Source organism: Diplotaxodon limnothrissa, linkage group LG2 (genome assembly GCF_057381915.1).
Source record: "Diplotaxodon limnothrissa isolate DT_005_m linkage group LG2, D_limnothrissa_male_GT1.1, whole genome shotgun sequence".
In the NCBI taxonomy this organism is placed as follows: Eukaryota; Metazoa; Chordata; class Actinopteri; order Cichliformes; family Cichlidae; genus Diplotaxodon; species Diplotaxodon limnothrissa.
In genome coordinates, this window is record NC_140597.1 from 35,406,062 (window position 1) to 35,422,640 (window position 16,579).

At 41.9% G+C, this 16,579-nt stretch overlaps 1 protein-coding gene across 1 annotated transcript; it reads left to right on the forward strand.

Annotated features, from left to right (window-relative positions):
* Positions 1 to 276: 276 nt before the first annotated feature.
* Positions 277 to 10,891, forward strand: tgfb5 (transforming growth factor, beta 5). Its single transcript, XM_085372318.1, has 7 exons — positions 277 to 1,745; positions 3,694 to 3,857; positions 4,003 to 4,135; positions 4,227 to 4,337; positions 5,903 to 6,083; positions 6,477 to 6,630; positions 9,125 to 10,891. Exons 1-7 carry the CDS (start codon positions 1,385 to 1,387, stop codon positions 9,281 to 9,283), a joined length of 1,263 nt encoding a protein of 420 aa, XP_085228444.1. The 5' UTR covers positions 277 to 1,384; the 3' UTR covers positions 9,284 to 10,891.
* The last annotated feature ends 5,688 nt before the right edge of the window (positions 10,892 to 16,579 follow it).

Consider the following 16,579-nt stretch of genomic DNA (forward strand, 5'->3'; position numbering starts at 1 on the left):
AATGCCGAGCTACTCCTCTGGAGCGGTTTAGTTGCGGGGAGAGGGTGGTGAATTTTTGTGGAGAAAATAATTGCAAAATGTGCAGCTATGTGTGTGTGCCTCCTCTGGAGGGAGGAAGATGGTTTTTACCTACATAATAATACACTGCATTCACTCTGGTGGCATCCCGCCCCACCATCACCACCACCACCATCCCTCCCTCCCTTCCAGCCTCCTTCTCTCTCTGTCTCAGTCTCAGAGTTTCTCACAGAGGATCTGCAGAATAATGGAGTAACATCCTGCAGCAGGTCTGTGTGTCTTCAGCAGAGCTTTCAGCCCAGCGTTCACCAGGCTGGAGCTCATTTAATTTGGGATCTGCAGGTCACTGTAAAGTTTCCTCTCTTTTTTTTTTTAACTCACAGCACAAGGACTTCTTTCTTATGTTTTCTGCGTCATGTATTTTTACGTCGTCTGACTTTTTCCGTGTTTAGATGTTTATATGAGGGGTTTAACAGGCCCACCGTGTTTTTTCCAACATAAATCACATTTTTTTCTACGTTTCAGTACAGCCCGCTCACTGTTTACCTATAACGGGGAATGGGAGGACCTCACTAGGTTTTCCAAGTTGTAGCTAGATTCTCTGGAAGCGGATATGGGACAGTCTTTTGCTCCACACATGGGTGTTTCGGGGGTGAAGGCACGGGAGCTCTGTTGCTTTCGGTAAACTGCTCCGCTCAGGTTGTTGTTTGAAGGATTTGCGACATGGGCTGAGCTCTTGTGACGACTCTGTTCTCCTGAAAGCTGTTCGCGTATCCGAGGATGGACGGCGGAAAACGGAGATAATGTTTTAACTTTCCGGACAGACTTTCGTTAAAAAACGCCACTTATACACGAAGAGAGAGCGCGCACGGCGGCAAGGGACACCAGAGCTCTCCGAGCGCACCAGACTGGACCTGAAGAGTCACGAGAAATTTCCAATCACTTCATTTTTACATTTTTACAGTGTTTTGTTGCAGTTTTATATTTTTCTTTTTAAATTAAAACAGCCGTTTATTCTTAGATGCAGTAAGTTAAATGTAGATTTTAAAGAATAAATAATGCGTCCTTGTGTGTTTGGTGCTTGGCGCATCTATGAAAATGTTATAAAACTACAAAATCAGAAGTGTGAAATCAGCAGATGCGGTTTTCCTTTTTTACATGACGCGGTTTTGACCAAATTAACACATTAGAGCTGGATTTTTCAAAATAGTTTATTGATCTAAGTTAGAAAGGCTCGGTTTTCACCCTCAGTCTCGCAGTTTAAATCATTTTACGCACACGTTTCTGCGCGCTTGGCTTGGAGACGCAGCTTGTTGGTCAGAGCCCACTGCGCTGAATTATCTCCGTCCTCGCACCTCCCCGGACAATGTGGCTTCCCCGTCTCGCGCTGGTGCTGCTGCTCCGGTTCTCCGGTGTATTCCTGGTGGAGGGCTTCAACACCTGCCAGTCCATCAACCTGGACGCGCAGAAGTCTCGACGCATCGAGGCGGTGCGCGGTCAGATCCTCAGCAAGCTCCGCATCCGCAGCCCTCCAGATGACGACGACGACGTGCCACCACCGAACTCGGTGCCCCCGGAGGTCTTGCTGCTGTACAACAGCACGCGGGAGCTGCTGAAGGAGCGCGCGCGCCAGGCCGAGTCCGCGTGCGAGCGCGAAAGCAGCGAGGAGGACTACTACGCCAAAGAGGTGCAGAGGATCGACATGCTGCCCCCCCGCACCGACACAAGTGAGTCCTGACAGGGGTTCTCAATGTGTGGCCCGGGGTCCCCAGTGGTCACTTTAGAAGAATGAAAGTATGTACTAGTTTGAAACGTCTGAATATCCAATCCCATCCGGGTAAAACAAACACAGAGGCCTCTATTCGCTGTTGTTGAGCATTAATTATGTAATTGAATCTCAGTGAATTACAGCGAAAAAGTAACAATGTTGCCATGTTTTATTTTCTTTTTTTTAAACTCTTAAATAGCAAATCAGGTGCATGTTTTCCCCTCATGAGAGATTTATTTGAACCTCCTCAGGTCCTGCATCCTGAACAGACTGAACAGTCCCTCCACCCATATCATAGCAGCAGTGACTGATAATTATCTAAGTTAAAAAACAAAACGATTTTCTGACTGCTGATGGATTAGTAGTTCTTGAATATTGTATCTGATTTTGTGAGTCTGTCTTTGATTAACCTGTTTGGTTTAATAGTTCAGTCTCCTAACTAAGCTTTATAAACTACCTGCTTTTATCAACTTTAACTACGTATATAGCAGGTTCTCTGTGCACCATTTATTATCAGTTTATATAAATATTTGTAATAAATTCTAACACAAAAAGAGCTGAAAGCAGCAAGTGTGACATTTTTAATTAATATATATATTTTGGCAACTACTGTAACCCATAGTGCTGTGCAAAAGTCCTGAGCCACCCTTCAGTTCCTTATATTTTACCGTACTTGGGGAAAAAAAGTATTTATTCTAATGTGCTTGAAAATCAATATTTGGTATGACTACTTTATTCTTAACTCTTTTCGTCAAGCTTTCTTTTTATTTATTTAAGCAGTCTTCAGGTAAGCTTCTCAGGGCTCCTTGAAAGACATTCGAAGATCGTGTTTGGATGTTGGCTGTCTTTTGCTCCGTTGTCTGTTGGGATGATCCCACGCTGCTTCAATTATGCTGAGGTCTGATCTGGATCCATCACTCCATGAGACCTGTTGCCACTGAATTTCAGTCCAGTTCTTTCATAATTTTGTACAACTCAGCCTTTTTTCCATGTTTCCCTTCCTTTAAATCACTTCCTGACAGCCACCCTTCCACTGAGACTATTTCTAATCAGTCTACAGTGAACAGCAGATGGATCAACCGAAGGTCCAGGTCCGTTTCTCAGGTCCTACGTCAGGCTGGATTTTTTCCTGTCCTGCAGACAGATTGTAGACCTGCTGTCTTTTGTCTTCCACTTGTCCACTTGTCCAATTTCCTCAGTTTTTCAAGGACACGCTGCACAGCTTGCTGAGATAGGCCATATAGAGATAGCTCTTTGGAAAAGCATCTTGTTGTTGCGAAAATGCTATTTTATGCCTGTTAAACTGTGTTATGTTTTATAAATTTAAACGATGTATTTTTGTGTCAGGTTGGTAGTAACAAAGTGCCTAAAGATACTATTTAAGATACCATTCGCTAAGTCCTCTGTTATGTGTAGACACAGCACTGGTTCATCCCCTGACTAAAGTTCCTTTTTTACACTAGAATGATTCATAGGCCAGTGTTAAATGGCTCAACATATTAAAAAAAACATTTCTCTGAAAACAGTCAGGCACAAGGACTGGAGATGAGAAAAAAAAGTGTCCAAAAAAAGACCACCAGCTGTGGAAAGAAAACTCGGTGTGTTGATGGATCTTATTTGGAAGATTTGAAGATTAATGGTGCTGCTGATATTACATGGTGCATAATTGTATAACTGTCTAGGTGTTTGGGGATGTTTCACACAGGAAACCCATGAGCACAACAATCAGCCATATATTAAACATAAGCTCGACACATTTAGCCTCTTTACCAAAACCTATAATTACGTCCGAGACAATCAGTCCCACAGTGCAGTTTTAACCCATAGTATAAATACAGCATTGTGTGAAGGCACGAGATGTTGTTGGAGCATTAGTCATCCACAGTGCTTTGTTTTGCTCCCTCAAGATGCGGTGCAGCCAACAGCACCCAGCCCCCACTACAGAGTCGTCCACTTTGACGTCAGCGGAGTCGACCTGACTAGCAGCACTCTGGTCAAGGCTGAGTTCAGGATCTTCAGAGCCCCCAACCCACAGGCTCGGGCCTCGGAGCAGAGAGTGGAGCTCTATCAGGTATATCCATTATTCTCAGTGAGCGACAGTCTGATTTGATCTTAAAGTCAGAAGATTGTTATTTATAATTCAACCCAACACAGAAACATCTCTTATGTATCGATGAGATGGGGATCTAGCTCCTTCTGTGTGTTTGTTGTCTCAGCTGCTAAAGCCGGATGAAGACAGCACATCCACTCAGCGTTACATCGACTCGCGCACTGTTCAGCCAAAAGCAAAAGGAGCCTGGATCTCTACGGAGGTCACAGAGACTGTAAAGGACTGGGTGTCAGAGCCAGGTGAGCTTCAGCACCAGCGAGTCGTTACCAGCTTGCACTGCGATCCATACATCAGTGTTTGCACTTCTCTTTCCCTTCTTCCCTCCCATAGAGAATAATCTTGGCCTGAAGCTGGGCGTCCACTGTCCCTGCTGCACCTTCGTCCCATCCACCAACAACATCGTTCCCAACAAGAGCGAGGAGCTGGAGGCCCTGTTTGCTGGTCTGTTGCAGTCTTTTATGATAGAAAGACTTTATAATCATGCATTTATGTGCACTGCAGATGCCGCTAAAAGCACTCTAGTCCAGGAACTGACCCAGTGATGGGACCCAGTGATGATGATGATGCTCCTTATTCTGTCATATAAATTGTTAAAAAGGTAGATGCAGACGTAGTCCATGTGAGACTACATTTTAGGCTTCAGTCTAATTTAAATGTTTCAGTTTTGCTACTTATGCCTCTGAGTGACGTCAATGAGACATGCTGTCCCTGATATGGTCCTCTGAGCCACACAGAAGCCCCACCCACCCCTGTTCAACTGTTTCTGAGGGGCAGCGAATCAGGAGGAGGAGAAGAGCCAAAATGGCTTGTTTCATTTGTTTGCTTCATTTTGTTACTGATTATGTCCTTAAAATCAGCACAATCAGCCTCTTTGCGCAGATGCTCGTTTTTAGATGGCTGTTTGGGATTCATCGTTAGTTGTACTGCAGCTACGTGAGATTGTTTTTCGCAAGAACAACTAAGCAAGACAGCCAGCGTGCCAGCAAGACTTAAGAAACTTCAGTTGTGTCTTGGCAGTCTTTTGAGTTGCGAAATGCAAAGTTCACAGATTTGGAAGAGTTGAAGATTTATGAGCGCAGCAAAAAAAACAAGATTAAAAAAAATCCAGCAGCTCACAAAAAAGTGAACATAAATAACAAAAATGATTTATGAATCACTCACACACTATCTTACAGGAATAATGGAAAAACTGTTCCTCCACACAGTGATACTACTGAATACCAGACTGTCTGTGTTGCTTCATTTAGGCCCCCAAATTATGGCGCTTTCCTCAGGACTTACTCTCAACTGAGCCAAGTCAGGTTTTTGCACACGTGGGGGAAAAGAAATTCAACTTGCGATACTGATGTAAGACAAGCAGGGGCTTGTTTTGAGCGCTCTGGCTCCTGTAGCTCAGAAAGAGTGAAGCAAAAAAAACGATCCATGAAGTCAGACAAAGAGTCAGACCATCGTTTCTGCTGTAGGAAACATCTGGTTTACATATTACTTCTGTCATATTTGTTCAATGACATTCAAAATGTGCACAAGAACATTACTTCTGCTGCCTTCTTAGAAAAACAGAGTCTTTAGAGGGTAAGAATCAAAGAGGTGACGGCGCCTTTCACGGACAGATTCAGTAGTTATTGCTGCGTATGAAAAAACACTTTTTCTGGCACTCACACCGGGGCTGGCTGACTAACTTTAAAAACATCATGCACACAATCTTCTGCATTTTTAACAGTGCATTTACTTGGAATTTAAATATATTTGGATTGAAAAAATATGCTTAAAAAAAGTGTGAACTAAATGCCTCGGCCTGGCAGAAAGACAGCGTGGAGTTTTGGGAGGGGCAGCAGTCGCTGCTGCAAAATGAAAGCATTTCCCATGCTTAGAGTATTGCACAAACCATAGGAATTAAATCACATTAGCTTTGAAACAAAGCGACGTCCGCCCACAGACTCTGGTGGAAGACAGAAAGTTTTAGTTTTTCATCCTAAAAAAATAAAATAAAATTCCTCCTTCTGTAGGCGTGGATGATGAGCGGCTCCGTCAGATGAGGAAGCCTGGTCAGGTGAAAGGACAGGCAGACTTCAGCACCAAGACGCCGCACCTCATCCTCACCCTGCTGCCCAGCGACAGAGTGGATAACCCGGCCAGGAAGAACCGCAAGAAGAGGGCGGCCGCCATCGACACCTCAACCTGCTCCCGGTAGGCCGCCAACCAGCCGCTCGTGTGGTGGTTTAGTGCGACTGACTGACAGCGCTGACACTCCTCCAAGATTTGTAGTTTTGTAATTCTGAAATCTAGTTGTGGGGAGCACTCGGTTTCATTTTGTTTTTTTCCTCGTGACCCACTTTGCAGACAATTGCGCGGCAAAACTAACAGCGCTGACCCTGTGTTTAGACTGCAGGCCAGCGGGCATGCAGCGTTTTATTTAGACTACCTCACGCTGCAGGGGAAAACTCTGGCAGCCCTGCATAGTTATTACCATGTGATGGTTGGTTCTTCGATGGTGACCTGTGGTAATTTTCCCATGACACTGAAGAGAAGGGTGGGAGCTGAACTACATATTGTGTGTGTGTGTGTGTGTGTGTGTCTCAGTGGCTCGGACCAGGGCTGCTGCCTGCGCTCGCTCTACATCGACTTCAGGCGTGACCTCAACTGGAAGTGGATCCACGAGCCAAAAGGTTACAAAGCCAACTTCTGTGCCGGCAACTGTCCTTACCTCTGGAGCGCCAACAACCACTACAACATGGTGAGCCTCAGGGGTCAAAAGGTCACCTGGCTACTAACCAAATCTGTTTAATCTTTGTTGTTCTTTCTTATAAATTTTGCCATAAAGACTTTTAATAATCAATAATTGTGGTTAGTTAACAGCTGTCATTTGACATGTTTTGCTTTTGCTAAGAAAAAATGTCTTTATGTCCGTTAAATTATGAATAATAATTGGATAATAAGATCAGTATATGTGCAGGTAATCTCTGTGAACCAAAATATAGGGGATACTCCTAATATACAGCTATGGATGTAAGCACAGAAGCCCCACCCACCTGCAGTTTAAAGCTTCTGTTTGCAAGGGACAGCCAATCAGAAGAAAGCTGGGTTAAAGTGGTGGTTCTCAAACTGTGGGACAGGCCACACCCGGGGGCACAGAGCCACTGCAGGTGGGATTGTTATTTTCAACTCGCATTTTTATTTATTGTTAATGATTAATGAAAAACAATGTGGGTGTGTGGAGTGAAGTTAAAGAGGCGCATGCCGGGAAAAGTTTGAGAACCACTGGCTTAAAGGGAGAACAGCAAAAACAGCTGGGAGCGGCTGCACCGAGGCCCAGCATGAGGTAAATAAGGATTATTTTGAAGTGGGAATCATGCAAAGCTACACTAGTGCATAGTAGCTGGAATTAAACTTAATCTGTGCCCTTAATAGAACAGAATTGGTATAGGCAGTTTTTGGGCTTGTTACTAATTAGCCGAGTCCATGTGTGGATACCTCGATATTAGCAGCTTCCCATATCTCATGAGATCCTAGTTCAGACTAATAACTTGGATTACCTTCTCCAGTAGGACAAATGTGTTCTTTTTTTCAACATATATTTCTTTCCAATTTGGAGATTCATGACCTTTAGTGCTGAATATTTTGAATGGAAACAGTGACAGACTTCTCGCTGCTGAGACACGGCCAAATTATATAAACAGAAAACATCTGTGATTGTCAGAAAAATCTGAGCAGCTGCTAAAACACTCTGGTTTGGACCGAACTCCAATCAACGCTCGGCTTGACGTTAACGTACAGAAAGTCTGAAATGCAGGCGACATTTTCCCGTAAGTGAGCCCTGAGCGCGCTGTTTGCGGCAGCTAAACACCACTGGTTAACCCCAGCATCATAAATGGGCTGACACCTCACAGAAGCCTGTTAAAGAGCACATAGGTTTATGCAACCCAGCTGGCCCGTCTCACTCAGCGAAGGGCTTGGCCTGTAGCCTCACTGACTCTCACCTTTCTTGTACTTCACTTTAATATAGATGTGTAGAATTTCACATTTATTTTAACTTAAGTTTGCAGCAATTACACATTTTGCTGCTGTCAAAATGTGGCTTTAGTTTAAGGCAGTTTGGCTGCTTTTGCTGTGCATGTATTTTGGAGAAACTGACAGGATGTACTTAAAGAAGTCAAAATTGATTTGATTGCTATAGATTTACTTAGAGCTCCCCCACATAAAATGCACAGAAAGCTACATTTTAACGTCTGAATATGAAGATTTAAAGCTAAAAAACGGACCTGGTAGGAATTAAACTTGAAAAGTTGGATAAGTGAGGGAAATGTAGAGACTCTGGAAAACAACCATTAAAAGTTATTTTTAAACTGGAATAAAACAGGAAGTTTTGAATTATCTTGATTTAGTTTTATACGTGCTGTTTATATCATTTTTACCAGTAAACAGAATCAGTCAACCTTTTGTTATGTTTAGCTAAACTAACCAGATGCTGATATTAGGAGTGCCATTGAACCTCTCATCTAACTCTAAATAAGCAAATTTCCCAAAATGTCAAACTAACATTTCAGATTTGCCAACACATTTTTAAAAAGTACCAAAATAATCATGCAAAATGACGACAGACTGCATTTAAAAGATAGAGGTAGCCACTGGGACATTTGAAGCTTTGGGTTTAGCATGATGGCCACCACAATCTTTAACCCGAGTGTTAGTCGCTTATGCCAGCAAACATCATTTAAGTGCATTCAAAGACTGTATGGGTGCACTCAGACACAGATACTAGAGAGATGCTAATTGGCGCTAAAAAAATAATAGTGTTGTAGAATTTTACTCCCTAAAACTGGAGCACAAACTTATTACTCTTATTAGACTCATATTATTTGTCAGTTATTTGCATTAAAAATGCTCCAAAAGGCACCAACAAGTTAGCAGAGGTAAGGCTAAGTAGGCACTAACTGCAATCCTTAATACAATGAAACAGGTCAGTTATGAAAAAAAATCATGTCCACGCAGATGTTAAAAAAGGTAAATTATTTAAAGAGACCTAAACAGCTTGAGAGTCTGTGGGGATTGGCTTGTTTGTGGCCATTAGATGGACTGCCGTTTCTGGCACTTACCACATTGGCTTCATTTTTCAGCCCTGCTTAAACTTGGGCTGAACTTCACACTTTTCAGCATGTTCATTCATCACTCGCAGCACTAAACTTTGGATAAATCGCTCTAACATCTGCTCATTTCTGTTCCCGGGTCAGATTCTGCCCCTCTACAACAAGCTGAACCCCGAGGCCTCCGCCACACCCTGCTGCGTTCCTCAGGACCTGGAGCCCCTCACTATCATGTACTTCATAGGCCGCACACCGCGTGTTGAGCAGCTCTCCAACATGGTTGTGAAATCCTGCAAGTGCCGCTGAGGGAGGCAGACGGACTGATTTCAGGACCAAAGCTACAAACTGCTTCTCTCAGGGGGGGACACACTGATCCTCTGTTCATTAAGCTTCGCACCTCAGACTCATGAGATGTTATTTTTTTAATGCTACATGACTCCAGTATCAGGATTTTGCTTCCAAACTTCTGCTCTTCACGCTCTGGAACTTTCTGTTTGACTGGAACACTGTAAATACGGCAACTCAGCTCTATTAAACCCGTACTTTGATATTAAAATGAAATGGGGGTTGCTGTGCGCCTGCTGCATGAAAAGGATTCTTTTTATCAGGAGTTTGATTCCCCCTCTGTCGTTCTCCTGCGGCCGCGGGCAGCGGGGGCAAAGCTGACGTGTTTGCTTTAGGTTTGAAGGTGTTGATGAGAGGGAGGCGGTGTGGAAAGGTTTGCAGGCTGACTGAGATCTTTAGGCGAAGGAGGCCGGGAACAGATAGAAAAGAGAGAGAGGAGCTGTGTCCAGGCAGAGGCACCCGCCAGCTCTCTGCGGTCCCGGGCTGAAATCTGCCTGCCGTAAACAGGATGTGAAAGATTTCCAGACACCGACCCGACCACTCACGGAACGCCAGATTTAAACGCTCCCCTCATCTCCGCTGTTGCGCTCTCTCTCTCTCCCTCTCTCTCTGGTGCTCAAAGTTCTGGGATTTGTGGTGGGAGGAGAGAGGGAGAAAAGAGAGGCTTTGAAAATGAGACGTGGGATGATAGGGCTGTATTTGGAAAAGCTGCAAGTTTGGAAGGTGGTATTTTGCAGCCTTAGCAAATTTGTAACTATTCGGGTCTGGCTCAAACATTTCATAATCGCACTCTCATGCTCCTCTGCTGAATGTGCCTTCATTATCTTTATGTAAAAAGCTGTTGACTCATTGCTGAGGTTGTATTTTGTCATACCTATGTTTATCATCGCTCAGAGTCTCTCACTCTCTCTCTACAGCCGAGTATTCACGTTGACCACTTTTGATAGAATGTCTAAAAGCTGAAAATAAAATAAAATAAAAAAAACAAAACATCCCCAGGGCTCATTTTAAATATAGACTCTCTGGTATGCCGGTGGTTTGTGTGTGAGAGCGAGACAGACAGCGACTGGGCGCGTGTGTGTGTGCACGTCTGCACTGTTTGTGTGTGAATGTAGCTAGTGAGGTCATGCGTGATAGCACAGAAGTCATTCCTGAGGTTTTATTGTGAATTTTATTGTGATTGTGTCTGAAAACAACAACAAAAAAGCTCCATCTGCAGCAGATCTTCTCTCTGTGACTTTTCTTAAATGTATGCATGCATGTGTTTTGAAAACCTGCTTGACAGTAAAGTTTTAGCTGAATAGGAAGCAGTCCAGTCCCAGTAGGTATGAGGCTGTGCCAACACATCAGTTATAGAAGTATTAAGCGGGCCAGTGGTTTTTATACTCTCACTGGTGTTACGCCACAGGAAATATCGCCTGCAATAAAATCGTGTAACTGGATACTTCAAACAATATTCTGGTCAACACTTTGAGGATGTGCTGTTGTAAAAAACAAAAGAAAGAAAAAAAGTATACACGACAGCTTATAGATATCTGAATGTTTCACTTCAGGTGGATTAAATGAAACTTCTCTCCCCAGGTTGGCTTAAGTGCTTTTTCTTCGACGCTTTATTCAACGAATCCATTTATTTACTTCAAAGTTTACACATTGTGCTCATTCCCAGCTTTACACTTTTACTAGAGTAGCTTTGCATAAGTCTCAGTTAACAATAATCCATATTTATTTGACACTGGGTCTAACTTTATTTTGCATGAAACAAGCTGTTTTAAGACAGCTGTCTTCTGATTGGCTGTCCCTCATGAATAGAGGGTTTAAACAGGAAAGGGGTGGGGCTTCTGTGCCTACAGCAGTGAACTGTCCCTTCTATCACAGTGACATCACGCAGAGTCAAAATGAGAAAAAAAATGTCTGGAACTTGGTTTTTAGTGCAGTGTGAAGCTGGGCTTTTAGCTCACAGGGATTACTTGCACATAGATATATGGACAGAAGCACTGAGCCACCGACACATTACACCTACACGAGCTGCTCGGCCGTGGAAATCAATGCCAAGAAACTTCCGGTGCACAATTTTTTTGTGCCAGTGATAATGTCAGAGGAGGTTTGGAGCTCTGCAGTTATTGAGTCAGCAAAACGTTGGTGGTTCAGCATTTGCTGACCCCGGTCTGGATCTTTGCGTGGTCTGTAACTTCATAGCTGAACTGCTGTGGTTTCGAAACGTTTCCAGTTTGCAGTAACACCGCTTACGGTTGATCATGGAAAATGCTGGAGGGAAGAAATTTCACAAACTTGACTCGTTTTAGAGGTGGCATCCAATTACAGCACCACGCTGGAATTCAGTGACCTCTTTAGAGCGACCCATTTTCCCCTGAATGTTAATAAAGGCAGACTGCGTATCTATGTGCTGGATTTTGTACACGTAAACTCAAAGATTAAGAGGTGTGGCCCACTATTTTTATTCATATAGTCTACTCTGACCTCACTGTTTTAAACTCTGGATGTGAGCATCCAGCACTTTAACCGTGTAAATGACAAATAATAAGGAGATATAAGGAGTATAAGCATAACAGGTCCCCTTAAATTTTCTTAAAACAGCAAAGTGAGCTGTTTTCAGAGTCTTTTGAGTGAACTGTAAGAATTAGAGGTGGGTGGATCGATCCAAATATCGATAGTAACGATACCAACACTGGTTCTGGTATTGAAACGATACTAGCATGACTGTAACAATACTTTGCTTCTTTCAAGTTTAGTATGTAGCCCACTGAACTGTGTTAGTTATTTTACATCCCAGGTCTCCAAAAACCCAGTTTCAAAACACATGAAAAGCTGGTGTGTTGTGTTAACTAATTATTGTGGAAAGTAACAATCACAGTGATATAGCACTGATTAAAATGTGTTCAGAATTTGCAAATTGAGAATTCATCTCATAAGTCATGGCACACTACTCTCCCCCAATAAACTGCCTGAATAACTTAAAATTATTGGTACTGATATCTGCAATTCTGGCCCTGTATTTATTTGGTATTGGACTGATACCAAAATTTGTGATGTGGCACAGGACTACTGTGAATGAGGGGAAGTGTGAATGTTGAATGTTTTTGTTGAAATGTCCAGGCAAGTATATACATGTTTAATGTCAAGATCTATGTGTTTAAACAGCATCAATTAACACACAACGTCAGGTTTTTTATTTCTATATGATAACTCTTTATAATTAAACAATAAGAACAAGTATTCTGATGTCCTGTAAATATTTTGAAGTTATAATTAACTTTTTAACTTTAACTTTTTGTACAAAGTATCAGATCAGTATCGTCGATGCCACAATGAATTTTACTTGGTATCGGTTTGGAAAGGAAATCAATGGTATCACACATCAAGAGTATGAATGTGACCGTTTTGTATAATGTGAAATCTACTTTAAATTCCCCTAAAACACCCGGGCTAACCCTTGTTTCTTGTTCCTGAACAGAACGGTTTCTGTCATATTTCAGGCCGTTTCCAGAACAAAATGACTAGGTGTGCATCAAAAGTTAGTGAAAACCCAGAGCCTGTTCTAATAGTCGCCAAACCTCATCTTTATTGATATATAGTGAGGTATATTTGTACGCATCATTAAGAGTACAGAGGAGGTCGTCAGGTGGCATCTTCATGACATTTGGGTGGTGAGCGATAACCCTCTAAAGCCTGACCTGTGAAATAATTGCCAGAAAATTCTAATTTTTTAACTGTCTGATTAAAAATTAAATATTAACTTACATATATATCATTTGTATAATATTTGCTACTTTTTGTGTAATTAAAGATTTATTGTGCTATTTAATTTGTTTCTATTCAGGGGGGAATAACACTGATGATACAGACATCTGAAAAACTTACTAAATCTCATCAAATATGACATACTTGGTGTTATAGGGTTAAAAGTAAGAGGCTCAATGCCACAATGAAAAAAAAAAACATAAAAAATGGTGAAGTTTCCTAATAATTAATTCCCCAGCAGCAGTCCTTGTAATGATTTGCTAATTTGCTCTCTTCACAGTATAAAGAAAAATAAAATGAAATCATTCTTATTAGAATTTATTAGAATATATTTTTGAGCAAAAATAAATTAAAAAGTCTGTTTTTTTTTTGTATGTGTTTAAATGTTAGGCATTAATAGCATTGACAGCACTAATGCTTTTTCCTTTAATCTGTGTATTCATCCATGTGTTTATTAGCCTACATATAGGCTATATTTATAATTTGTGTCATTACTCCCACACAACTCTCTGGCTCAGTAGGCTGGTTATTTGTCTAGAGGCTGGAAGTCTGTTTAATCAGATTAAAAAAAATAACCAACTGAAGTTGGCTTTTTTATTTACACTTTATAAATATAGATATATAGTGTAAGAAATGAATTATCGCACAGTCAAAGGCCCTTGATTCATCCAGTTTCTCAAAAGCAAGCATCTAAAACCCAAAACTGCCTGCATGGCTGGATGCTGCTGCACGGAGCTGTTTTTGGTGAACTGATCCTTTAATGTCCTTTAATGCAGTGTGGTTTAAATCCCAGCTGTGAAAGTAGCTTAAAGAGATACAAACTGTTCTAGAGGATTACAATAAAATTGTTTTTCTGAGCAGCAGTGACAAACAGCTTCGCTGTGTGTGTGTGTGTGTGTGTGTGTGTGTGTGTGTGTGTGTGTGTGTGTGTGTGTGTGTGTGTGTGTTGGGGTGTCAGTCCTCGAGCTGTGGTGAGCCTCCCTCCCCCCTGAGTAAACTAGCCCCAGCATCTGTTAGTCTTTTCCACTTAACTACCCCTTGCTAAATCCAACCTGTACTTATCCCACGGTAGAGCGCCTTGCTCCGTCTCACATTGAGTCCCTCTGTCCTTGAGAAGGACGTCTGTTGTGGATGTCGACCCCTGCCCACACACACCCACAGACACACACACACGCACACACACACACACACACACCCTGCCTTTGACCTATAGAAAAAGAGTGTGAGTGCAGCACACCCCTACATTCATATATTCTGCTATTTTTGCCTCCGTGCAGCAAAATATGCCATGATTAATGGTTCTGCCTCTGGAAACGCTCGCTCACCCTCCGCGTGCTGACCAAAAAGTAAGAGAGCCTGTTAAAAAAGTAATTCATTCACACAAGCACCTTATGGTCTGAGCTCACATGACAGGTCTGGACGAGACTTTAGATTGAAGTCATTCCTATTTATTCCTGCCAGTTAAATTAAAACGCAGCTCTCGGGGCAACAGGGCACCATAAACACAAAATATAGAGTTATACAAGCAGCAGAGCGGCAACGAGACACAGGAGTAAACAGAAGATACCGATCTGTGGCCTCGGCGTTATTGAAGCCATATTCGTCGAGCAGTCAAACTTGGAGAGCAGAGCTGTACTTGAGGCCCTGCTGGGACAAAACAGCTGTAAGGCCAAACCCACAGAGGCCTGGCTGTTCTGGTTTTTAACAGACGAGGGCGTCGTTTCTGTGCTTTCTTTCAATAACTGCACAGCAGGGTGGCTCAGTTCGACTTTCAGTCTGTCTGGTGTTGACTGTGGGAGTCATATTTATTACATCAGGAGTTTTTTGTGAAGTGGGCCACATTTTATAAAACAGAAGAAAAGATTTAGTAGCTATTTTTTCCCCTTGTAAGTAATCACTAAATCTATAGCTTTCACAACACTTTATCACCCTTTCGATTAAAACAAATCCTCAACTAATACAAAGACTTACAATTAAAAAGTATTTAGTCTAAAACTAGGCTTAGGCTAAGACTAATTTTTAAAAACAGGGTTAAATCACATACGAAAATACAGCCTTTTACAGGCTTTTAGCTGTGTGTTTTTTTTTTTAAATGTAGTTGAAATTTATTTTTCAAGTATTTATATGCAAAAGTTGATCTTTAAAAAAAAAATGTTATCTTTCCTGTGGGTTTTGTTTTTTAAAAAGATGTTTGAAGATGTGATGCCCATCCTTCCACTGATACCATTTCTGATGAGGCTTCAGTGACCAGTAGATGGATCAACTGAAGGTCCAGCTACACCTTGCTTGTCCTGTGCCAGTTTTTTTGTTTGTTTTTGTTTCTTAAGAATATGGCGTTCAGATACCGTTTATCGGCTGTAGATGGAAAAATCTTTTTTCTTTCCTCAAAGATAAACTGCTGAGATATATTTTGGAATCACCTTGCTGGTGTAACAATGTTACGTAAGATGTTACGCCTGTCGAATTGTGTTATCTTTGGCATTTCTAATAAACTCAGCTGGAGGCATGGGAAGAAAGTATGTTAATAGCAGCCTGTCAGAAAAACACCAAGTACCTTAAAAAACAATTATTCTCTGAAAATGGTCAGGCCCTTGGAAGCAAAATATAAAGAAAAAAGGGATAGTTCAAGGCTTTTGCACAATGCTGTGCATAATTAATGTTTAGTTATGTACATATTTAGCATAAAGCCCAATAATATCCTTGCTGTCCACCTTCATTTTATTGTACAAAAAGAAAAAGTAATAAATAATTTAAAAAAGCATCCGTCCTCACTCAGGACTCATAATGACATTACTGCTGATGGCTCATAGTCAGCGCACCACTATGAGCCATCTACTTCCAGCTTTCTGTCAACAAGTGACAGAATATGTAGGAGCCTGAATTTGAGTGTAGACTCTGTCCGTTACTTATTTTGGCACTGGTGGAGGGCAAAATGCCACGATAGCCTCGTGTAGTAGTTCCTGCTTCTGAGTAAGCAGGAAGAGGCAATTTATCCCACATTCACCCAAAGCTGAGTTCATTCAGGACTTTCAGGTCAGGTCATTTCACATCTGCTGCTGCACAGTGCGCCAACTGTGTGCCCGTCTTATTCTGTCTGCAACGTGTGCTGAATATAATATAATGAACCTTTAGAGATTTACAGACAAGAAATTAACATATATTATGTAAGCGAATGAGAGCGCAGTCCATATGTAATGCAGTGTTTAAAAAACACAGTCCTTCGTAAATTAAATTGGACGCTCATATTGATCATGACCAAAGTTTAAAATAATGAGGTCAGTGTATTTACTGTAGAACTAACTCTGTAAAACCTCATTCTCAGTTTTCTTCTGCTCTCTGTTTTGTATGACATCATTGAGAGCATCTCAGGCACACAGCTCGTGGTGTGAACACGGAAGCCCCACCCACCCGATATTCAAACCTTTTGTTTGTGAGCTGTGGTCAATCAGAAGAAAGTCGTCTTAAAGGAAGATGAACTAAAACTGATTTGTTTCAGAC